At 42.8% G+C, this 25,515-nt stretch overlaps 2 protein-coding genes across 3 annotated transcripts in view; both read left to right on the top strand.

Annotated features, from left to right (window-relative positions):
• The window catches only part of LOC109197015 (ATP-dependent DNA helicase PIF1), a 933,009-nt gene that overhangs the window by 402,046 nt on the left and 505,448 nt on the right, over positions 1-25,515 (top strand). The gene's annotated exons all lie outside the window — the stretch shown is intronic.
• On the top strand, positions 4,190-5,839 carry LOC102082873 (uncharacterized). Its single transcript, XM_019351287.2, has 3 exons — positions 4,190-4,453; positions 4,582-4,864; positions 5,001-5,839. Exons 1-3 carry the CDS (start codon positions 4,212-4,214, stop codon positions 5,145-5,147), a joined length of 672 nt encoding a protein of 223 aa, XP_019206832.1. The 5' UTR covers positions 4,190-4,211; the 3' UTR covers positions 5,148-5,839.

Raw genomic sequence — 25,515 nt, 5'->3', positions numbered from 1 at the left:
CAAACCTCTAAACCAAATGACCAGTTGTCTAATAATAATAATAATAATAATAATACATTTTATTTGAGGGCGCCTTTCAGAAACCCAAGGTCACCTTACAAAAATACAATTAATAAATGGAACAGTAGTCATAATATACATAAAATAAGTTAAAATGACAAAACAGCGTGACAACAGATAAAATCAGCATTAAAGCAAATAAGCCAGTTTAAACAGATGTGTTTTGAGCTGTGACTTAAATACGGAGAGGGAGTCAATATTTCTTAGTGCAGGAGGAAGAGAGTTCCAGAGCCGGGGAGCAGAGCGACTGAAAGCTCTGTTCCCCATAGTAATAAGGTGTGAGGACGGAACAGTAAGTTGAATAGCAGATGATGATCTGAGAGAGCGGGAAACTGCTCTCTCAGACTGTTTCCTGCTCTCTCAGAGCGGGAAACAGTGGTGATATGGAGCAGGTCACACAAATATGAAGGAGCAGATTTATGGATACACTTGTATGTAAGAAGTAAGATTTTAAAATTTATCCTGGCTTCTATGGGCAACCAGTGAAGCTGCTGAAGAACTGGGGTAATATGAGCTCTTAACGGAGTACGGGTTATGACCCGAGCTGCAGAATTTTGAAGAAGTTGGAGTTTATGGAGGGACCGTTTAGGGAGACCAAATAGGAGGGAATTACAGTAATCAATACGGGATGTAATAAGACTATGGACAAGGATGGCAGCAGCATGGGGGGTAAGGAAGGGACGGAGTCGGTTAATATTACGTAAATGGAAGTAAGCAGACCAGGTTATGTAATTAATGTGAGACTGGAATGAAAGAGTATTATCAAGTATGACACCCAGACTCTTAACCTGAGGGGAGGGAAGGGTGGGAGAGTTTTCAATGTTAATGGAGAAACTGTGGGATTTGGTTAAGATAGATGGTGTACCAACAAGTAAAACTTCAGTTTTATTACTGTTAAGTTTGAGGAAATTGGAGGAGAACCAGGATCTAATCTCAATAAGACAGTCTGAAAGGGAGGTAGGTGGGAGGGATGAATTGGGTTTAGAAGAAAGGTAGAGCTGGGTGTCATCGGCATAACAGTGAAAATGTATATTATATTTTCGGAATATATAACCAAGAGGGAGCATATAGATAATGAATAGAAGAGGCCCTAATACTGAACCCTGGGGCACACCAGCAGAAACAGGAAAGAGAGTAGAAGAATGGGATTTAAATTGGATAAACTGAGTGCGGTCTGAGAGATAGGAGGTAAACCAGGCAAGGGGGGTATGACTAATACCAATGGAAGCTAACCGGTTCAGGAGAATATTGTGAGAAATGGTATCAAACGCCGCACTAAGATCAAGAAGGATGAGAATGGATAGGAGACCAGAATCAGCTGCCATCAGAAGGTCATTGGTAATTTTTAACAGAGCAGTTTCTGTGCTATGATTGGGGCGGAAACCAGATTGAAATTGCTCATAGAGATTATGGTCATTGAGATGTGAATGAAGCTGGGCGGCGACAACTTTCTCAAGGATTTTTGAAATGAAGGGGAGATTTGATATAGGGCGAAGATTATCAAAGTTATTGGGGTCTGCACCAGGCTTTTTGAGAATTGGGATAACAGAAGCCTTTTTCAGTGCTTCAGGAACAATTCCAGTGTTCAGGGAGGAATGAATAATATTGGTTATAAGAGGTGCTAACGAGGGAAGACAGGCTTTAACTAACACAGTAGGGAGAGGGTCAAGTTGACAGGTGGATGACTTAGATTTTTTAATGAGATTAGATACGTCAGTTATGGAGGGAAGAGTAAATCTTGAAAATAACTGACAGGAAGACAGTGGGGGAACCAGGAAGTCTACTTCAGAGTCAGGAGCTCCTAAAGAGTTAAGTTGACGGTGAATGTCTGAGATTTTACAAGTGAAAAAAGAGATAAGAGAGTTGCAAAAATCAACAGAATACATGTGGGAGGGGAATGTGTCTGGAGGTTTTGTAATTTTACTGAACAATGAATAGAGGGACCTGGAGTTACCTTCATTAGAACTAATTAAACCAGAGTAGTAAGCAGATTTGGCTGAGGCAATGCAGTCCTTATAAAACAAAACATGATCATTGTGCATTTCTTTATGTACAGTAAGTCTGGTTTTCTTGAATAGACGTTCGAGTTGGCGTCCTTTAGCTTTAAGGTGACGCAGGTCGGAGGTGAACCATGGAGCTGAACGGGAAAATGACACAGTTCGATGTTTAAGGGGAGCAAATATGTTGAGAAGGTTATGAAGGTTGACATTATAATGACAAACGAGTTCATGTGGGGTTGAGGAGCAGTGGATAGATGGAAAATCATGGACGGCAGATGAAAAAACAGCTGGGTTGATATTACTAATTTTCCTAAAAGTGATATTACGAGAGATACAGGTTTTGGAAGCGGTTATGTTTGCATCAAAAGAAATAAACATATGATCAGACTGAGGAAACAATGTGGCTTTACAATGGGCGGGGGTAATGCCAGAACAACAGACCAAATCCAGGATATGACCTTTGGAATGGGTAGGAAATTTTATGTACTGTAGAAGCCCAAAACTTTCCAGACAGGCGGTAAAATCTCTGGAAAGAGGGATTTTATCATTGTCCATATGAATATTGAAGTCACCAGCAATTATCAGATTTGGAGAAAGTACAGAGAAATGAGTGAGAAGAGCAGAAAATTCATTTAAAAACTCCTTGTTTGGCTTAGGTGGCCGATAAACAGTACATATGATGGTGGGGGTAGATCCAGGGAGCTGTAGTGCAGTGTATTCAAATGAATGGGAGGGAGGGGCAGAGACAGGGAGAACTTTCCAGTGCCTCCGGTGAATTATCGCGAGACCTCCGCCCCCCCCGAGATGCGAGGTTGACAGGTGTAAACAAACTCAGATGGAGTGGAGTCACTGAGAGAAACAAAGTCATTAGGCTGTTGCCACGTTTCAGTCAAACAAAGAAAGTCCAACTTACGATCACAGAGGAGATCATGTACGAGATGTCCCTTACCAGTGAGAGAGCGGATGTTTAATAGACCAAACTTGATGTTGGAGTTACCATGCCTGACAGTAGGCTTAGTTGATCTAGCCAGGTGGGCCAGCACACTGTGGTCAACAGCCCGGTCAGTCTTGCGGGGAGGACGACGAGTTTTTGACCAGATGGAAAATATTGGGTTAGTGTCACTGATGTTGAACTTCCGCCGAAGCCCTCGGTGGATATACCTGCGGCGGGGCTGGAAGGCGATGTCCGGGTAGAAGTATAGAGCCACAGGTGGAGAGACAGCCAGGCAGAAACGGAGCCGCAAAAGATCCGTAGCAGAGTACTGGAGAAGAGCTGTCGCCGGGTGATGAATGATGGATAAAAAAACCCAGGTGAGCACGAGCCACACCAACACCCTGTGGATCCGCATCTTAATCAGGGCCGAGCACTGAACACAAACGAAGGGACCGAACAACCAGCTGACAGCTGCACGCAAGCAATAAAAGCCCGCAAATATTGCGAAAACAAGTCAAAACAGGGTTGCGCCTTAGATACTTGATTTAAATTGTTGTCAGCAACTAAAAAAAAAAAAAAAAACTATGATAAAAATAGTAGTAGTAGTAGTAGTAGTAGTAGTAGATAATAACGAAAATAACCGGTGAGCAGCGGCAGCCAAGCGCGCCAGCGTTCACTCGACCGGATTTGGCCAAAACAAAAACTCATTTACTAAATCTAGCCATCATAAACACATTTACTAAATCTAGCCATCATTTACCAATATCATAAACACATGTCACATGAAGACACAATTCACAGAACACAATCCTCCGTTGTCATAAATCTAATCACATCTTTCCTTGCTAAAACACAAGTTGCAAAAGAACTCTGCTCATATTCTCAAATGAAAGCTCATGTGATGCAACATGCTTGCCACAGTCAGCAATATTTGAACACAATGAACACACCTGGCGTCATTCATTACACACAACGACTCAAAATTGAAGACACTTGTTGCTAATGCTGTGACCACATGTATAAAAGCAAGTTCAGAGTGCACAGTTTGCTGAAGAGTCCAAACAAACACAATGGATGAAGGCAGAGTCAGGGGAAGAGGAATTCAATGCAGAGGAGGGAGAAGAGCTGGCCCTGGAAGAAGAGGAGCAGGCCAATGAGGAAGAGGAGTTCAAATGAGAGGAGGAAGAGGAGCAGGTCAACAAGGAAGAGGAGTTCAAATGAGAGGAGGAAGAGGAGCAGGTCAACGAGGAAGAGGAGGAGGCCAACATGGGAGAGGAGAAGGTCCAGGAGGGAGAGCAAGACAACCTCGCACCATCATTATGGACGAGATGCGAGCAACAGTCATTAACCATGTCATTGTCCATAGCATGACAATGGCTGAAGCAGGACTAAGAGTCCGTCCAAACCTGAGTAGGTTCACCGTGGCCACCATTATCAGGGCATTCAGACAACACAACAGGTATTGTACTCTATTGCTTTCTTTGTCACAATACAGTTTTACAAACCTGTGAAAGTAGTCTATTGGTTTCAAATCAGTTGTGACTGTATTGTAACACATGTCAATTGACAACACGTTTCTTTCTATAGAGTTGAAAGAATGCCACATAGAGGTGGGAGGGTTGCCATATTTACAGCGGCACAAGAAACCCTCATTGTGGATGTGGTTCGTGGGAACAACCTCATCAGACTCCGGGAGATCAGAGACAAAGTCATTGCCGATAATGTCAACTTTGAGAGCATTGACGATGTCAGCTTGGCCACAATAGACCGAGTTCTCCGGCGCCAAAAGACGCGGATGAAACAGGTCTATAGGGTTCCCTTTGAGCGCAACGCTGCGCGACACAACGACCGACATTACGAGTATGTGCAAGTAAGTATACATCCATGTTCACAGTACAGTTAGTGGACATACTGTGTTGCTCAGTGGCCTACATTACTTCTGGACAATACTGTGCTACCTGATTGACTGTTGTTCTGAACACCTGTGCACTTTCACATTTTCACAGAGGATATTACAGTTGGACGCGATGGCCAGACCTCATGAGTACCTCTTCCTGGATGAGGCTTCAACCTGCAGAAACGAAGGCAAAGAGGCCGTAACATCATTGGCCAAAGTGCCATCACTGAGGTCCCTGGCCAACGGGGGGGGGTGATATTACTCTTTGTGCGGCCATGGGTTCGGAGGGGCTTGTCCACCGGCATGCTGTCCTTGGGTCTTACAACACCCAACGTCTCCTCACCTTCCTAGAGGAGCTAAAAGACATCCTCCTGGACCGCCAACAACACCACCCTGGGCCCGCACATCAGCTTTATGTGATCATTTGGGACAATGTCCGCTTCCACAGAACAAACTAAATCAGAGAGTGGTTCACCACCAACAGTAACTCAATGGTTAGGCCTTCATGAATACTTCTTCGTGGATGAAGCTGTATTCAATCTAGCAAAAAGCATAAGAAGAGGTTGCAACATGTGTTTTCAATTTTGAGTGGTAGTGTGTTAATAATGAAAACATTGTGTTAGTTGTGTTTAAATTCTGTGGCCTGTGTGCACCATTCTGGGTACAAGTGCACCACACTGCTAAATGTGTTTTGTGTTTAAGAGTGTGTTTAGAGTTTTGGTAAATGGGAGATTCAGATTTGCAAATGGTGTCCTAACCAGATGAATAGTGTTTAAGATTTTGGCAACTGTGGGATTGATTTGATGAAAGTTTTCTTAGTTGACAGTTTAGTTTTTACAATGGGATTCAGTGTTTTAGCAATTCAGAAAAGCTGTAATGCTTCACTGCCAAGCAAGCCCTCTGGTCAGATTCAGCCAAAGAATACAAAAGTAATAGGACAGTACCTTACAGTGCAAATGACCAAAGCAAAGAGATGCAGAAATGGGGACAAATGGGAAGACTCCAATTATAAGTTTTAACAATTTATTATTAAAACAATAGAATTTTAAATTAGTTTTACATGGTGCCATGGACCTCCTCTCTCTGGCTCAGAGACAAAATGCTTTTTATTATGTGTGATAAACATCATTTGAACATGACTGGTCGAAACAGTTTAGGGTGGCCTTGGGTCTGATGTCGGCTCACGTTTCTTCTTCTGCAACTTTCTGGGCATCTCCTTATTTGGAGACACCACTTTACCCATCACCATGGCAACCACCTCCAGTCAGACCTGCAGAAACAGAGCTTCTCCAACCCCAGAAATGTACGACCATGTTCATCCTCTGGTGCCTTCAGCAGTGAGAAAGACCCTCCTTCACAAACTCCTTAGAGAAGGAGGCTCCTCTCTGTTTATGTCTGTTAGTATGTGAGTATACCAGTCTGCTTCTAATACTACTCTACAATGCTTAACTGTGTGCAATACAGTATAAAACACAAATATGTGATGCTAATTATGAGATATTAGCCTTAAAGATAAAAATATGGTCAGGTGAGTCAACTGATCTCATCCCAACAGGCCATGACGACAAAACGTGTCATCCAAAGAGGCTGGCGACAGGCGAAGTACACCCACTCTCAGCCGAGTTGGGTTGGATATCGGCGAAACCGCAGACAGAGGAGCATGACGTCTCTGTGGACCCCTGAGAGCCAGGCGGCTTCCACAAAACATATGCTGATGCTCAGGGGCAAGCATTACCTGCTGTTGTACCTTGGAAACCATGGAAATGTGGAAACAAGGAGTTTAGGGAGGAGCACAGGAGGAACACGGAGGGAACACAGACGCGTCAACAAAGGTCAGGGGATTAACTGAATTTAACCGATTAACTGAGTTTGGATTAACTGAAGGTTTTTCAGGGAGTTTTTAGGACACTTACAGTAGTCCAGCCTAGATGTAGTAAACTGCATGAACTAATTTTTCAGTGTCACTCTGAGACAGGATATTTCTAATTTTAGAGATATTGTGCAAGAAAGCAGTCCTACATTGTTTAATATGTGCATTGAAGTCTGTGTCCCATCACAGAGTCTGCAGGTGGAGGCTTTTAGTCCAGAGGTCCAAAAATACAGACATACACCCTTATAGTCCAATACACACAACACATACAGCCATATGCCCATCCACGTCGATCCAACCTCCACTATGCAGGGAACGGTGGCCCCAAGGGCCAGCTCCAACTCCAGGACACAGACAGTCCGGCTCCCGAACCACCAGCTCCACTCCCCCCGTCCTGGGCAGGCCACAGGATACAAGGCTGCAAGAAGACCCACCTACCGTTCCCTCCCACTCGTCCATTTGAGAATGATATGTGTTAGTTTATGTGAGTTAATGTGCAGTAAACTTTTGTTCAAGTCAAACGTTTACAGAATCGGCTGCTACAGCCGAAATTATAAGCTACAGTGTCATGGCATATTTAAACTCTTGTGTTTAAGAGTTAAACCTAATAGCATGGTTTGTCTCTGTTCTTGGTAAGTGTAACAACACACACTAAAATTAACTTCTTTAATGTTTCCAATACAGACGTTCATTGAAATAGTCTGATGAAAATATAAAGGCGCCCACCCTCTCCCCACATCCACACACAGATTGTAATACCAGATCACCAGGGATGGGCTGGATAACCAAGATGTGCAGGACTCTGAGCAGAGCATAATATATTACAGGCCATCCAGAAATGGTTGAGAAGTGGCCCTGGAGATCTACGTGGACCCTTTCTGTCTCTTAAAGATTTCTCCTCATGTTTCCCTCCAGCAGAAACTGATATAATCATACAGCAATCAGTTCTGCTAGTCCCCATGGAGCCCTTTCCCTTAAATAGCCTGTAATATCTGTAAAGTTACTGGTCAAAAAGCTACACCTGCTTCCTGACAAACAGTTGTTATATTAGACAAAAAGTGTAAGTTAAATAAGCTCATTTTGAATTAGGGCTTCTGTTTCATCTCATGGTTTAGTATATTTTGCCTAAATGTGAATGACCTCAAACAGTCTGTGGACACTGCTGCATTTCTGTAGTCACCAACAGGTGATTCTGTACGTGAGTCTATAGAATGCTATTCCTGACACATTAGAAAAGCCTCTGAAACAACATAAAAAGCAACAAATCTTTAACAATAATCAAGCAGATATATGTCATCATGGTTGGCAATTACACTTCATACAAAAACTTAAGGTGGGTTTTGTTTCTATCTGCCTGGAGATATTTATTTGTGAATACCTGATGAATGAAAACAATATTATGTGCTGTCATGCCATGGGATGCTAGTAGTAAGTGAAGACTTCAATAAAGATTTACATTGGTTAACATATATATATTTGGATTAATTCAACAACCACTCTTTGCCCTGATTCCTTCCCTGTTGTCATTAAAATCTATTAATGGCCTACTGAAGCATACTGAGGGAAAGCTATGTTTGTGGGAACGATAACTACCAAATAATGCTCTGTTGGGTTTGAGATCAGGTGTGTTAGCAATATTTTTGTCATGGTCAGGGTGAGTGGCTGTGTTTCTCTGACAGCGTTAGGTCTCCTCCCCTGGGTGGAGCCTCCACACCTGTTGATAATTCATCTGGCAGTATTTAAGACTCAACGAGTCAATGTCTGCTCATCGTAGTTAGTGTTGCGCGTCAAGTTGTGTTCATTTGTAGTTGACTCTCGTTGTGCTAATTCTCTTCTCCTGTGTCACAGTATATCTCGGACCATTACTCATCTGTGCAGTGTGTCACCTACCTGTTCTCAGCTGGTCATTCGCCATACTGGTTACCTGCTCCACCTGCCGTCCCCTCTGTACTCCGAACCTCCTGGAACTCTGGATCCTAGCCATACGGACGCTCACTTGGAACCCATTGGCAGTTTTTCCGCCACGTTACCTTTGACCTACTTACAAGTAAGGCAGAGACTCATTGCCTCCTGTTCTCTCGTCCTCCCTACTAAGACCCACCTAACACCTGTCTCCTCTGTTTCAGAACCCAGCACCACGTATCCAGACACCCTGCCTGAACTGTACCACAGTACCTTTTACTGAACTCACGTATTGCCACGTTTCAGTTATCTGTTTTGTGATTGCTAATAAATGTATTCTTTGGCAAAGTCACTCAGCCTCTGCCTGTGTCTGCATTTTGAGTCCTGCCTGTCTTACTGGCTTCCTGCCCTGACAGTACTAACATTCTTGTCATGATCCCGAGTCTGACTCAGTGTTTTGTGCTACGTTCTTGTTTATTCTGGTTATGTCTTCTGTTAAAGATTTGCTAGTTGTTAGGTTATGGTTCTGTACTCCCTCTGTCCCTGTTCAGTCAGTTCTCAGTCTCTCTGCATGTGTGTTGAGTTTCCTGTTTTACTTTGAAGGTCTGTCTTATGTCAGTGTATTCTGTTTTGCGTGTATCAGTGTCAGCTATCTCTCCCAGCTCTTTCCTCTTGTTCCTGTTCACCTCTTGTATTTAGTCTGTCTTCCCCTACTTGTCTTTGTGTCATCCCTCATTCTACACTGTGTTCTATCTATCAGCCTTCCTGCATAGTTTATATTATGTTCATTTTAGTTATTTTGGTCCAGCAACAAAGCTGTTTGAGTGCACGTTTCGCCTTCTGAAGTCTGCACCCTTTGGTCCACCATTCCTGCCTCCTGCTCACAGTACATGATAATAATTTTCAGTTACTGAAGACAAAACTCAAAGCATAGAGCAGGAATTGAATGTAGCTACAATAAAGCATCTCAATGGAAGGAAATACAGCATTTGGTGATGACTATGGCTTTAGACTTGAAATGATCATTGACCTCAAATGATTTTCATCCAAGTATTAAAAACACTCCTTATTTAAAATTATGTTTTTTCCAGTTTCTTTTGAGTCCCCCAAAATTGGGAGATATGTATATTTAGAAAAATCAATAAATATGCAGAAATAAATAATAAAAATAGCCTAAAAATGTAACTGAGAAATCAGCTAAAAGAAGACAAGTGATTTTTCAACCAATATGGCCAAGAGCTCCTGCAACACTTCGCTGCTCAGCTAGATAAGTTACAGGGAGCCTGCAATGCCACCAAAGAGGCATCTAATGTGTGTCTGCAGAGTCCAGAAGCCTGCTGAAAAACAATGGCCAGTAAATTCTGGGGGAGTTATGTTTTTATTTAATTTAAGAGCTGGTGAACTCTATTTCTACCAAATAAAAGCTGGGTACATTTTTCAACTGTGTTAGAATTAATTTTTTAATTTTTTATCTTTAATACATGTGTATTATTTTATATTTTACAATTACCTCACATTTATATTTTATCCAATTATAAGCTTATATTTTATCTAATCACACATTTACGTCTTATCTTTTATTGGATAAATAGGTATTGTAGAATACAGTGTTGAGAATGCCACATCTATACCACACAGTCCAATGGTGAAAACTACCACAATCGTGCTTGGAGTAGACTGGTACACTGATACCACTACAGGAAAACATGTCTATAAATCATGGTGTTAGGGGGAGCCCCCCCCATCTCTTTCTACAGGGCTGATTGGAGGGCAACAGATGGTTGCCATAGTGAACTAGAGTTCTCTGTCTTATTACAGGGAGATGTCCAGAAGGCGTGAGATGACCCGAGGGATGGACCCATTCCACAATAATGGGGACCAAGTTTAAACAACTTGTAACCTGAGCTTTGTAAAACTAACTTGAAATTCAAACTGCTGAATAATCTTCTCTTATGGAAAACCACTCACAGCCAGACTCACTTTGATGGTTTCTGATTAGGACGTTCTGACTCTGATTGTCACCCCCAAGATAAACACCAGCCGTGAGAGACGCATCAACAAGGACAGGCACAGAGCAGAGAGCAGCTGACACAGACTTATCATGCAGATGTAAAAGAAGAACAACTGCCTGTAACCCCTGTTTAAAAAGTTATTACCTGTAACCTGTGGGAAGCACCGAGTGCTGCTCTTACAAAGTGCCTGTTGCCAGAACACCAAGGGCAGTGTAAGTGTGGATGAGGATTTCTGCAGCTCAGAAGGTTGTGTGTTTCACACAGCACTCGGTATTCCTGCACAGGAGTGGTTAAAAATTTAGTTAACAGTTTAGATATACTCAGAATTTAATGGTTAAAAAAGCTCAGAGTGGTTAACCAGAGCAGTGCCCCTTGCCACCCCTAACCCCCCTCCCTCCTTTACACATCCTCAGATCATCAAGCGAGCATGGCTACCCCTGTTGAAGAGACCTCTGATTGCTGTGACAGTCTAACAACCCCATCTTCACAGAGCTAGACCCCTGCAAGTCTAGCTACCACTTACGGAGGCGGTGTGTCCAGCTGACATGCTACCCTCCCTGTGAGGTGGAAAATCTACTTAGGCTACGTCCACACTAATGCGTTTTTGGTTGAAAACGCATCGTTTTCTCTCCGTTTTGACCTCCCGTCCACACTAAGACGTTGCTTTCCCCAAGGAAAAACGCAGCGTTGTGGAAACGCTTACATTTCAAAATGGAGCTGTCCCATTGCAGTGTGGACGCTCGAAAACACAGACTTTCTAAAACGATGACGCATTTAAGTCATGTGATGCAGTCATGTGACCAATTAAACAAAGATAGCGGAGTGCATTATACAGTGGTTGTTTTGATTGCTCTCAATTTTGACAGCCCTAAAAAAGATTAATATCAGTCTGTACATGCTGCAGACAGCTTTTCTTCAAATTCTTTAATTCTCACTCGCTTTTGCGCACGCGCAGGACTGGAACGTAAACGTTTTCGGCCGTTTCAGCGTGGACGCACAACTCTGTGAAAACGACCGAAAATGCTAGTGTGGACGCGGAGCGTTTTCAGAAGAAAACGCCGTTTTCAAATCTATCCGGGCTAGTGTGGGCGTAGCCTTAGTTTACCTAATGAAACTGTATAATAGTTGGTTGGGTCAGCAAGAGTGAGTGGTTTCACGTTACCCTGCTTTACAATGCAAATTTGAATGTTGTTAGAAATAACACAAGCTCCAGCTATCGATTTGGAGGGACCGTGGGAGGTGGCTTTGACGGAGATCTTGTATCCTTGTACCTGGTTCAACGTGCCAAACGATAAAGCATCTTTGAGTGGAGAAAAAAATCTGCACCTGATGAAATGCCCACAGAAGGAGTTAAGCAAAAGTTTTGCAGTGGATTCTTCATGGATCTGAATCACCTGGGAGCGGAAGTTGATTTTTTTTCTCTGCAGAATAGATTTTAAAAAAGCTGAATTCAAGGCAGGTGGTTTATATCACCTTAGAGTATTTCCAGCTTGATTGCAATTGTTTCTCCTAAGGGTGGCCCAACCAGATTTAGAGGACAGTCAGTGTAAAGAGGTGACATACTACATGACGGAAAGAAAGCTGGTGTGACAAAGAAATGTCAGCACGACTCTTTGGATTAAATTGTAAGAATAAAAAGCAAAGAAAAACTTCTGGTAGCTCATTGCCCAAAACTGTAGTCGTAAAAATAAAGAAATATCTATAGTAAAAAGTGAAAAACTGTCACAGAGTTACAGGTTTTGTTAGAGACATAGCTAAGCATTTTGGAATTTGGCATAATTTGGGAAAGTTTGAATTTCTTCAGTATTGACTAACAGAAATTTTGATGGGAAAAAAAACAACCAACGCTGTACGGTACACTGGTGAAACTAGGATTTTTGTTGGGAAACTGGTTTCAAAGCACACTGAGAGCTGTGGTGGAAGTAAGACGAAATTCACGACAATGTTTTCCAAACATCTTCTTTTGCTGCTGGTTCAGTGTTTCAGTTGGAGTGACTCAGAATCTGTGAGACGCCGGCTTTCAGCACCCGACAGCTGTATCCGTGTACCTGCTCTTTAATCGTTTGGTGTTGAAATGCTGATGTGAACCTTTAGCTGAGACTCTGACATTTCTGTGGATGCCCCATATGTCTGTATTAAAATAACAGATCTGGGGTACATCCTGTAAAACTAGATGTTCTCCCTCTCACCCCTGGTACCCCTGGGGGCACTGGGGTTACTTTGTGTTGTATGAATAACCATAAGGGAGGTTTTTGTCAAATACAGTTAAAGTCCAAAACTTCTATCTGTTGGCATTTTTTGGCCTTCAGACAACAACTTTATTGCTACACTGCTGGACAGGACTGATAAAGATAATGACTTACAAGAAGTATTCTGATTACATTTTTTGTACTTAGCAGCTTCTTATGGCTGCTCCCTTACTCACAAGGGCGGGTGACTCTGCATGTTTGATTTGGCAGATGTTTCTACCAGAAGCTTTTCCTGATGACCCCCTTTGTGTCTCCTCCCAGTCTGTAATCTATTACACTATGAACCCAGTACTTGTTTTGTACTGAGTAACTTAATTGATTTGCAAATCAAGCAATGTTTTGCTAATGTTCTACATTTTCATTACTCTTTAAATTTCTAAAAACTCATTCCCACAAACTAAAAATAAATCAATAAGAGATACATGTACTGTTGCTTACTATAACTAATTTGCAGATAGCTGCCTACTAATAAAGGAACCCGTTCCTATAAAAAAAAGTCCAAAATTTCAGCGTGTGCTTGTTTGGGGTGAGCAGCAGATATATCAGGTTAAGAATTATAAATGGCTTCAAGCACACTCAGGCCTCTGAGACTCATTTAGACACTGAGCCGTGGCTCTGTGCTTTTGGCATCTCTGCCATTCAAAGTTGTATAGTTTATAAAGCCTTATTTTATGCATTTACTACTAGTAGGGAGAACAAACATGAGGTTTAAGACCTGGACAAGTTTGAAACTCTTTGTCCTCCACAATGGAAGATTGCTGAAAATAAAAACGGGTAACACTTCATCCAGCTCCTAATTTTATACAATCTGCACTCAGCTGTGCAGTCTCCAACATCATTGGAAAAAGTTTCTTTGCTTTTCCCGACATGCTTGCACCCAATTTCGGTTCCCCCGTCTCTCTGTGTACCTGACCTGTACCTGCTACACTTGCTGTCTTGGAACGTCTGCCCCTCTTTCTTCTTTCACATAATTTTGCATGTGATTTGCCACATGGCCATAAAAAAATAAAGACCCACCCATACCTGCATGGATGCTCAACAGGGCTGAAGATTCGACTCCCACATACCGACAAGTCATTAATAATTGACATAAGATGCGTTATCTTGTGGGCTGGATGTGGCCCGCAGGCCATGTGTTTGACACTCCTGGGTAAAACTGTAGTGAGGAGAGGCAGAGGTTTCTCCGTCCATCCTGCCTATTAGCAATCAGTCTGATGTTTTGCTTGTATTGTCTTAGTTTTCTTTACTGACATTCTGTAATCAGAATAAGTCGACTCTCTCACAGACAGCGTGTTTGTGTGATGCTTTTGGCTTTTTCCTATCCTTAGTCATACAGCCATGGCTTTTAGGCCCACTGCTATGATTTTGTTATGAAATCATCAACATCTTGCTTACCTGTCAATGCCCCATAAATACCTCTATAATTCTAGTTCAGTGATGAAACGTTCCTCCCACTGAAAACGCTACAGATGAACAGAATCAACCTTTTGGGAATTCTAGTTCACATTCTTTTCTGGTGAGATACAAAACACTCTGTGTCAAAATATAATATGATTTCCTGTTTGCTTTGTTTACGATTGTTTTGTCTTCCAAATTTGCTCCAAATTAAAATTTAAACAAAGTTTGTCCATCTGTCTTTTAGCAGGCTTAACTTTTATGTTGTCTAATCTAATCTAAGTCCTTTTTAGCATGGTAGTCCCTGATGTAAGCATCCTGCCAAAGCATTTTGTTTATTCTGAAGAAAAAACTGGAGATATTGGTAAACATAGTATTATTCTGTCTGTCAAAGTATCATACCTCTGTGATTTTAGCTATTTTGTAGCCCTTCTGTAAAGCTAAAGTAAGTTCAGGAGTGGTCCACACTCCAGTCAGCTCTGGAAAAATGATTTATTAATAATAATGTAAACTTTATTGATTCCCGTGGGGAAATTACTCTCTCTGCATTTAACCCATTGACTCAGTGGGCAGCTTCAAATCTGGCGCCTGGGGAACAGTGTGTAGGGACGGTACCTTGCTCAGAGGTACCTCAGGGTAGCTGTTCAGTGGATTCAAACCCCCGACTTTCCGATCATGGGGCGACCACGCTACCTACTGAGCTATCCCTGCCCCTTTCAATTGATTATAGTCACTTGCTGGTCAAGGTATTGCTGTCACTGTTTTTAGACATTTTCGACTGAAAGGATCCTTCAGTGAATCCGTTTCTAAGGACAGTGCATCCCTGAACAAGAGTTTCAACATCAATTTGACAAGAAAATACGGCCTCGTTGATAAAATCAAACGTTCTCTTGTTGTTACCGGTTCATACCGTTCATAAAACTCATTCCTACCAGCTGTTTTCATCCATTTGATATTATGCACATGGGGGAATGTTAACGTCCTACATAAGTCATATTGTAAGCAACCTTTGAGCTACCCGACTGCAAAGAGACTCAATGTAAGGGCCATTTTATTAAAACTTGGGTTTGTCTTCATGTCAAGTGTGCCAGGTGCAGTATTACTCAAGCAATGTGCAATGTGATTTACTGCAAACCCTTATGACTAATAAAATTGTATAAAAGTTTGCCGATGCTGACCTCTCGTTCGGTTGATTCTGGACTCATCCCTGCGTGATCATTTAACTCAAAGTCTGGATGAGTACGTCCAAGGCCTCAGTGCTCACCCTGTGTGTTTTTGGGCCCTGCGATGGTTCTTTCAAATAGAAATAAAGAGGGCTTTTGCACTATGATGTGGAGCGGTCTGAAACTTACACAGAGTCTAAAACTTTCAAACAAACACACACAGACAGTTTTATTATTACTTTAACAACTGCAGCAAAGTAACAACTCATACTGCCATCTGTTCTTTCTCCTGCTTTCTTCTTCTTGTTCTTGGTCTGCTGATTGAGGAGGGGCTTGGACCAGGGCTTGGTTACCGTCTGATGACAGCGGTGACAGCAGCAGACTGCTGAAGAGAAAATTCTCCAGCACAAGTCTAAGTTAGTGTAAAAAAACATCAAACATCAAAACATCTTGCTTAAAATTCTCTAAAAACTATTCAGTAATTAATTACAAACTCAGCAGTTTCTTGGTTAGGGAGCTGACATGAGAAGACCTCTCTTAAATCAGAATCTGAAGGGGGAAAGAGTTTAAGTCAACAAAAAATCTGGAAAAATTCTACACCATACCAGAGGATTATCCTTTGGTGTCGCACTCTTAACCTTTGGCTTGCTGCAGTTACTGCAGTCGGTCACTGAATGCAAAAAGGAAGAAAATAACTCAATGTAATTCCTGGAAAACCACTGACACCAGTTTCTTGTAGCCACAAGTAGGTTGGTGTCCTATTTTTACTCTAATTTGACTGAGCCATTAGCAAATGACTGCAGCTCTAGGTTGGGTTATCTCAGGCTAGCTAGATCCCTGATTGGACGAAAACAGAATTGGAAGAAAGGTGGAAATAAGCAAAAGAAGCTCTATCAGATAGAATTTTTCTGTGACAGAGAGGAGGAGGATGGGGGGGGGGGGGGGATTTTTCAGGAAAGCAGTAATTGAAAAATGAAACGTAAAGAAATGAGATTTCCAGTATGTTTCTTTGATGAAGGCTTACTGTAAGTTCTAATTGTATAAAAACTGTTCGCAGACTGTAGGACTCTCTTTCTCTCTGTCACTTTCACCTCCTCTGTCCTTCACTTTCTTTCCATCATTCTTCTACATCCCACCCCCTCTCCAACCCATCCACACACCCACTCTCCTAGTGTAAGTATTGTGTGTGTGTTCTTTCTCCCTTTACAGTGAGAGGAGAGCAGCATCTTCTCTCTCTCCTCAGACAAACTGTGACTTTAAGTGTATTATTATCTAACAGACAGAGTGGGGCGGGGGAGTTGTTTTCTGGAAATGGACTCGCACACAGTCCATCACTGATAACACTCTGAAGACACTTTGGTAATGCACAGATGCAGATTAGTAAACTACAATTTGAATAATGTTGTGGACATTATTAGCACAGCACTGAATGTGATGAAATTACACAAATTTGTTCAGTCTCCCCTCACAAATGAAACCAGGCCTTTTGATCAGTGAGTGTGACAGAATACTTCCTGGCTATCGTATGACTGTGATGACCCTCTATTATTAGACCTATCGGTCTAATAGAGGAAGCCTTTGGAGGACCAGATCTATAATCTCGACTCTAGAGATTAGTCATTTTAATGGGAGAGTCCATAGCAGGGCACAGCTAGTGGAAACAGTTGAAACTAAGAAGAACCTCAACTCAAAGCATTTTAAAAAAAAATGCTATATGCAACTTTTCCTTCACGTTTTTAGAAATCTTGTCACTGTAAAAATGACATAGTATCTTGATTTCCTTACACAAGCAAGACGTTCTACCAAACCAGGCCTTTAGAGCAGCCACCTTCAGTTGCTGCTTGTTTGTCAACCACATGAAATTGAAGTTGAAGTGACTCATTTTGCCATTGGAGATACCATACCATTTCTTTGCCACGAGACTTCTTGGTTTGCTTTTGCAGTATGCTTTGGGTCTTTATCGATTTAGACTGTTAGGTGGTCTGACCATTTTTGCAGCATTTGGCTGAATCTGAGCAAATACTATATCTCTGTACACTTGACAATTCATCCTTCTATTCACTGGCACGTCTTCAATACACACTAAAGATCCAGGCCCAATAGCAGCACATACACACATCCTGCCATAGCATTGTCTCCACCATGTTTGACATATGATGCAGGAAGATGGAGACCACGAGCCGTTCTTTTCCTTCTACATAAATTTTTCTCACCGTCATTCTGGTACAAATTAATCTTGGTTTGATGTGTACAAACATATATGTGGGCAGGTGATCTGGCCTTTCTGTTCCTGGTTGAAACAAGTGCTTTGGACCAGGAGGAATTTTAGACTCAAAAGCTTAGGGTGTCAGCTACCAATGACAATGGAGCATGGCAAGTTATACATTAATGAAACAAGAATAGTTAATAAATTACTTTTAGTTTCAATAATCCAACCACTGCAGAATCATCAGAAAATGTGTGAAGATGGAGGTCTCTGCAGTGGCTGATGTCCATGGTGTAGAGGGTCAATAGGAAAGAGGACAATCCCTTGTGGTGCCCCTGTGTTGCTGATCACATACACAATGTCGAAGACCACATATAGTGGTCTTCCTGTCAGGTAATCAACAATCCAGGACACGAGAGAGGCATCCAGCTGCATCTCTGTCAGCTTATCGCCTAGGACAGGGGTGTCAAACTTAAATGAGCTGAGGCCCTCCAATGAGATGACAGTGCTGGCAGTGGCCCACAGCTCATTTAAATTTGACACCCCTGATTTAAAGAGGTAATTTTTTGGAGTGTTCAAAAACGTCAGTCTGGTTAACATGAAACTTGTGATGTGCATTTTTTTTTCCTCCAATTTAATGTATTTAGGACATAGCTGTCACCATCCACGTGGTGCGTGTATGCTTTTCTGCCTCTTATAACCCGGGTGATTTTCCTGTGGTTTGAAATCATGTGTGATCTTGTGATATCACGAGTCCAGCCAACTGACCACTGTTACTCGATTGTATCACATCATTTTAACAAGAATACATTGAACTAGTTTTAAGTTGTTGAATTTCATGAAGATCTTACATTATTTAATTACAAATTTTTCGTTCAAATTACATGTTAGACTCTTGTAAATGTCATTTTTCTACTGAAGCTCATCATCGCTTGATGTCGACTTCATTTTACTTACAGTGCAGTTTTTCAGGACAAATTTTTGGCAAAAACTTGCTTTTGGTTTGTATATATGGTAAACAGCAAGTTGGAATCTAAAAATTCAAAATATTGTTTCACTTTTTTTGCAAAACACTGTCTGGTGTGTAATGGCCTAATATAATTCTTTTATTTTTATTTCTGTGTGGACTTTGCATGTTCTCTCAGTGTTTGCATGGGTTCTCTCCATTTACTCTAGCTTTCTCTCACAGTCCAAAAAAGGAAGAAGAATTAGAAAAATGCATTAGTGCTGATACAGATTTCTGACTCAGGATTAGTACAGCCTTGGTCTTGTAGTCTGGCCACAATAAAGTTGCCTGTTGACGTGCAGTTTATTGGCCGCGATGAAAGTAGGGTGAACACTATTTGGATCATGAACAGGATTTTGCGTAAGTCCGCATTGAGTGCAAGAGGACCTGACCTGAAGGATATGGCAAAATCCTGGCCAGACCGAGTAGCTGGCGAAACTTGAAATCTGGATCCTCTGTAGCCGGTTACCAAGACTACGTGAAGTACCCTCAGAAGTTCTACTAGATGACGTTAATGCAGCACTACGGACGATATCTACAACCACCATTACCGAGACTAATCAGCTGAGCTACCCTACACCAGCAGTGATCAGTACTGCAGAGATGCATGGCTACAAGTTGAACAGCCAAAGAGAGCAGTACCCTCCATGGAGAAGGAGACTAGAGGCTAAGATCAAGTGTAACCAGGTCATAAATTACATATTGTTATAATTACACAAAATGTGTTCTAGACCAAAACCGTTCCTGTTATACCTGACTTTAATACCTCCAAGCATGTAGTTATGTTCATTATCAGTTAGAGCCCCTCCTCATTGTTTTTCTTCTTCTTTGGTGCAACCCTATAACTACAGGGTACCCCTCTGGCCTCTCCCCTTTTCTACAATTCCCCTGTGGGAGAGGTCGGTGTCATTTCTTTTCCAACACTGTACAACACACATATAATGTATATTTAGCCACCCTGATGTTTCTGATTGTGTGTTTTTAGTTCAATTATTGTCATCATTGTGCCTGTTTTTGCTAGATGCTGTAAATGTGTAGTACGTGTGTGCCACATATGTGTTATAAGCACCGTTAATGCTAGCATGAATAGATAATTCTTGCTAGCTTGGAAGTTGTGGTGGGTTGAGCTAACTCCAGCTCCTACAACCAAATACAAACAGTAGGGAAGAGAGTTAGCAACAACCACTGATCAATGGCCATGAGTACCATTCAATCAGTGGTTGTTGATCAATGGTCATGAGAATTTGCATAATTATGATGAAGGAACTGATCCCCAGCCCATTGTTCGTTCACTCATTGTACAAATGTACTGTTTATAAGGTTTGGGGAAACCTGTAGTCAGCTGAGACTGAAGAAGTCACTTGGATGAGTGACGAAACGTTTCTCCCACAAAACGCTACGTCCAGATGAACAGATTCAACCTTTGGAGACTAAATATCAGGCTTTCAAATGAATTAACTCTGTCTGGGTCTTTGGTTGATTAATAAGCTGGAGCAGAAGATTGCTGCCACACTTCAAGAATTCTGAAAGATTGACTTGGGGTATTGATTCATTTAAACTATATAAAGACCCTGCTGTAACCAGGTTTTAGTAAGGCAAAGTAAACCAATTTATTGATTAGTTATTAAATCGTGTACTGACAGGGTCTTAATGAAATGTGGCTCATTAAACATTATGTCATGAAACGCTGTGTGCAGTCAGGAGAGGGACCCAAATGCAAACTCACCAGAACCGGGATCAAAATATAGCTTTATTAACAGAACAGGGAAAAAGGTGATACAAACAACAGTATGAAGCTAACCTGGGAAAGCAAAACTCACGGGGAAGGTCACACAGCTAAGAGGGAGGACGCGACACAGAACCGAGAGAGACATAAATACACAGAAGGATAACGAGGGACATGGGAGCACACAAGGAACACAGCTGATACTAATAATTACAACAAGACAGGGCAGGAGCAACACAACGTGACATACACTGATGGGAGACTATCAAAGTAAAACAGGAAGTACACAGAGACGCAGACAGGAGGGAGAGAGAGAACACGGGGAGAGCACAGACATAACAGGCTGGGGAAAACATGGAATAAAACACAAGGAGGAGAAGTGAGGCATGGGAACTCAGATACACGGAGGGGGACACGTGGTAAATACACGAGGGGAAATCAAATAAACTAACTGAATAACCTAGGAACCATGGAGTAAGTAATGAACAAAATACAAAAACACAAGAAAACTAAGAACACTGGGTCAAAATGCCCCAGGACCGTGACACATTAGGTCTCTCTCTTCTGTTTCACTATTTGGTGCAGTTGTCTATACTATATTGTTCTGTCTTTCAGATTTTTTTTATGTTTAAATCATTCTTTTCCTGATTTTTGCTTTGTTTGTTGATGTTCTAGTAGTAGACAAAAGAAGATGAAGAGAGTTGTACAAGACTGCAACTCTGCTTCCAGGTCCCAATCTGCATAGTCATATTTTATTCATTTTTGTGACCGCTAATGGACAATGAATGCAAAATGAGAGAAGAAGTCCTTTAAATTTCGTCCTTGTTTATATGCAAACAAAGGTAAGTTGTCAAACATCCGAGTTAAATCATGATCTGATTATACCCATCGTTATGTTGAAGTTTCTTCAGGACCTAGTTTCTTGGGGAACCTTATATTTTTTGGCCACCAATAACTCAGTGTTGAAGAGGATATCTCTTCAACACTGAGTTATTGGTGGCATGCCTGTTTCATACAGCCTGCTAAGGGTGGGAGTTAACTGGTAGTTTCAGGGGCTGACATCACCCACACTTCACTTCGGGTGAGGTAAATGGTAAATGGACTGATTCTTATATAGTGCTTTTCTACTCTCTCGGAGTACTCAAAGCGCTCTATACAACACGCCACATTCACCCAGTCACACCCATTCTCACAAGCACTACCTCTATACTGAGTGCTTTCTAACTACACTCACACACATTCATTGGAGAGCAACTTGGGGTTAGTATCTTGCCCAAGGACACTTGGCATGCAGACTGGAGGAGCCTGGGATCGAACCTCCAACCTTGTGATCAGTAGGTGACCTGCTCTACCTCCTGAGCTACAGCCACCCCGGGTCAATCTACATATGTGTCTTTTGTCTTTTTAGTGGGTAGGCATGTGTGAGTGAGTCACTGGCCTGTGTGTATGTGCATGGCAAGGCCTGGGTCTGGGGCTTACTGAGCTTGTGCTGGGTCTTGACCACAACCTCTACTACTTTGTCTTTTCTACCCATTCTGCTTTTTCCTGTAGGATATCTGGTATATTCCCATCCTGCTTGCCTCATCCCATCCCAAAATAACTCACAGTTCATAAGATGCATATCTGGTCTCACACACCCAGGAGCTCCAAATTGCTCCTTCCATAATTCTTCTTCTCCACCACTGCAATCTGGAAATATAAAATATTTAGGTATTAATGTTGCAGATCTAACTAAATTAAACCATATCCCACTTTTAAAGAAAGTAGAAGGTGATCTGGCTAGGTGGAAATCTCTACCCATATCACTCATGGGAAGGGTTGCCGCTATAAAAATGATGGTCTTACCAAAAATAAATTATTTATTCTCAATGATCCCAACGAAACCACCACAAGATTGGTTCAGATCTCTAGATTCATATATGTCCAAATTCCTTTGGAAAGATAAACCCCCACGTATAAGCTTAAAAACACTACAAAAGACCAAGGATAAAGGAGGATTAGAACTACCTAACTTTCAGCACTACTTCTTAGCCAACAGGCTTCAATTTATCTCAGGATGGCTAAAACATACCCTCTTAGATGAACCTTGGCTAGATGTAGAACAAGCACTTTGCAATAATCTAGAGATTTCAGATCTACCATTTATCAGCTCAAACATCCAACGACATGAATGCTTCAAAAGCATCAACATCAGCTCCTCTCTGACAGCATGGTGGGAGTTTCTGAAGTTGACAGAGTCTTCATTAATCCCATGCAAACGTACACCTATCTGGAACAACCCTGACATATTACAAAACAATAATATGATAAACTTTTCAGATTGGAGTGGTAAAGGAATCAAATATTTAGAACATATACTAGAAGGAACAGAATTTATTTCATTTGACAGACTAGTTACACAATATGGGATCAACAAGAAAAGATTTTTAGAATAACAAAAAATTAAATCCATAGTAAAAAAGAGATTTAAACCGGGTCAAGCTGAACTACAAACACCACCAAGTGTGGTTCAATTTCTGACTCTTAAAACCCCCAAATTACTGTCCAAAATATACAGAATGCTTTCTAAAACAGATGAATCAATATCACTTCCTATTGCAAAATGGGAAGCGGATTTATCAGTTAACTTTGACCAAAACTTCTGGTCTCAGATTTGCTTAAAAACCTTTCATCTAATTAGAAATCCCAGTCTTCAAATAATTCAATACAAAATACTACATAGAGTACACTATACAGGTCATCGGATGTTCAAGATGGGCTTTACATCTACCAACAACTGCTCACACTGCCAAACCAATTCACCGGACAATTATATCCACGCTCTTTGGTTCTGTCCACCAGTTCAGAAGTTTTGGCGCGAGATATGTGAAGACTTATCAAAGTGTCTGAAATGTAACATTCCAACTTTGCCTTGGCGCAGGAGTGCCGCCAGTGCATCGAGCCACCTGGGGGGATCTTCAACTGGTGGGGGAGGCTGTTAAATCTTGCAGGAGGTCTCCTCTCTCCAGGAACTCACTCTGCAGGTGGGGGAGATATAGGAGAGGTGGAGGAAGAACTCAGCCTGGGCATCTATTGTCTTGTGTAGTCTGGAAGATGAGTGGATGACGGGGTGGGTGCAGTTTTCTCTGTGGTGGGGTCGGGTGGGCTGTCCCGGGCTCTGTGGGGCCGGGCGGCGCTGGCCCCACAAAGCACTGGCCACACAGGGAAAGGGGCCCTGGCCCATCCGGACCAGGGCCCCCTTTCCCTGGCGGGTTGCAGAGTATGGGGGTGCCTACTGGGGTCAGCGGGGGAGCTGGCCCCAGGGAGGGGTCACTTGCCCCTCCCTTCCTTCCCTCCCCATCTCCAGCTGCCTCCCTCTTCCCGCTCCACCACAATCACCCACACATGCAGGGCCTTGGGGTAGGGGTGTGTCACCAGGGTGCAGGGGAGGCATCCCCCCCCCTCTGTCCCCTTCTGGCTGCCTGTGCATCACTTTTATCCCACAACTTAGACTTTCACATTACTCACACTCTCATTACACATACATATAGGATCTTGGGGGTGGGCACGCTACACGGAATCCAGAAGATGCTGTACAACCTCACCCCTGGTGTCGTTGCCCACCTCTCAATTTTAAATACATACATATACATTGAGGGCTAGCAGGAGGGGCTATGCGCTTACCTGCTGCTCTGGCAGGTAGCTCCATGCCCTCCTGGGTGTTAAATGCACCTTAGAACACACATGCATCAACACTACATACGAGCGGGTGGAGGGAGGTTTGGAGTCTTCACACAACCCCATTCTCTGCGGCCTGTTGGGGCAGGGGGGCTGGGAGGAGGAGTTGGCCATCTGATTGGGGTCTGGAAAGTTGGGTCCTCCCTGCTGCTGCGGTGTCGGGGCGGTCTGCTTCTCCCCACCCCAGGGAAGAGGGTAACTATACCTGGGTCTGGGTGCAGTTTCCCCCTCCAGGGGCAAGGGTACCTAGACCTGGGGTTTAGAATATGCTTGGGGAGTGTGATTGTGTGTACAGTGTCTCTTTATGTCTGTCTCCACGTTGGGTGAGTGTTGAGTAATTGCATATGAGAGCATGAGGGTGGGAATAGATGTTTGTATCTGTGTGTGCCTGTATGTCTGTGTCTATATGTCAGGTTGGGTATCAGACCCCACCTCTCTGGGGACATCTCAGGCCCTCCAAGGTTTGGAGGCCTATCTCCCCCCACCACTTCCCCTGCCGGTGGTGGACGCCCTCAGACATCGGTGCGTTGGTGGTTCTCTGTGTCCGGGGGTGGGCGCCCAGGTACACACCGGCTCACTCCTTGGCGGCTGCTTATCGGGGCATGGAGCCTGGGGCTCGCTCAGGCCACTTCAGGGGGTGGGGTGCCCTCGGCCTCTCGGCCTGGGGCTCGGCCACTCAGGCACAGCTGGCTGCCGGCGGAGCTCACAGCCACGTCACTGCAACCCCCCTGGCTTCTGCTCCGCGGCTGCTGAGTGACCCCTCATCTGGGACTCTCCTCAGCTCTTTCTGGGATAGTGGCGCGGCTGCCCCTCTGTTGGTCTTCCTTGGTCTCTTGTGTTCTGGGGGCCTCTGGATGTCTGGAGCCTGGATCTCCTCCATACCTGCTTCATGCCCTGGAGGACGGGGCTGTGGCCCCCCCACACCCTCTAGCAGATCATTACATGAAGGAACCTTTTAAATACAACCGCGCTCATGCTCACAGGTGTACACACGGGTGCTCACACACACAAACTACACCCTTTTTGGCTCCTACCTCAAAGCACACTGTGCGCTGTCGATCTTACGTGCTGCACAATAATGTTTAATATTTAGTATTTACTGTTATATTTACATAGATCATTGTGATGATGTTGTTTATATTGCTCTCTTTTTTTTGCTTGTTTTCTCTTTTTTCTTTCTCAACAGGTGATCCAGGTGATTGATATATGTATTTTTTGTCTGTTTGTTTTGTTGGTTTTTGTTTTTTGCCCTTTATCACCGTCCCTCTTCCCCGCTGTTTTTCTTTCCCTCTTTCTTTCTCCCCTTTCGTTTCCCCAGTCATGTCTGTTCCATATTTAGCAAGTGAAAATAAAATAATAACAATAAAAGGTGATCAAA

This window comes from Oreochromis niloticus, linkage group LG23 (assembly GCF_001858045.2).
Source record: "Oreochromis niloticus isolate F11D_XX linkage group LG23, O_niloticus_UMD_NMBU, whole genome shotgun sequence".
Classification (NCBI taxonomy): domain Eukaryota; kingdom Metazoa; phylum Chordata; class Actinopteri; order Cichliformes; family Cichlidae; genus Oreochromis; species Oreochromis niloticus.
This window is presented reverse-complemented; position numbering and strand designations above follow the sequence as displayed.

Bases quoted from the DNA above. Each gene is read 5' to 3' on its own strand.
- LOC102082873 (XM_019351287.2), top strand. From the start codon at position 4,212: ATGAGAGGAGGAAGAGGAGCAGGTCAACGAGGAAGAGGAGGAGGCCAA. The intron at 4,454-4,581 runs GTATTGTACTCT...TTCTTTCTATAG, and splicing joins GCATTCAGACAACACAACAG to AGTTGAAAGAATGCCACATA. The intron at 4,865-5,000 runs GTAAGTATACAT...ACATTTTCACAG, and splicing joins GACATTACGAGTATGTGCAA to AGGATATTACAGTTGGACGC.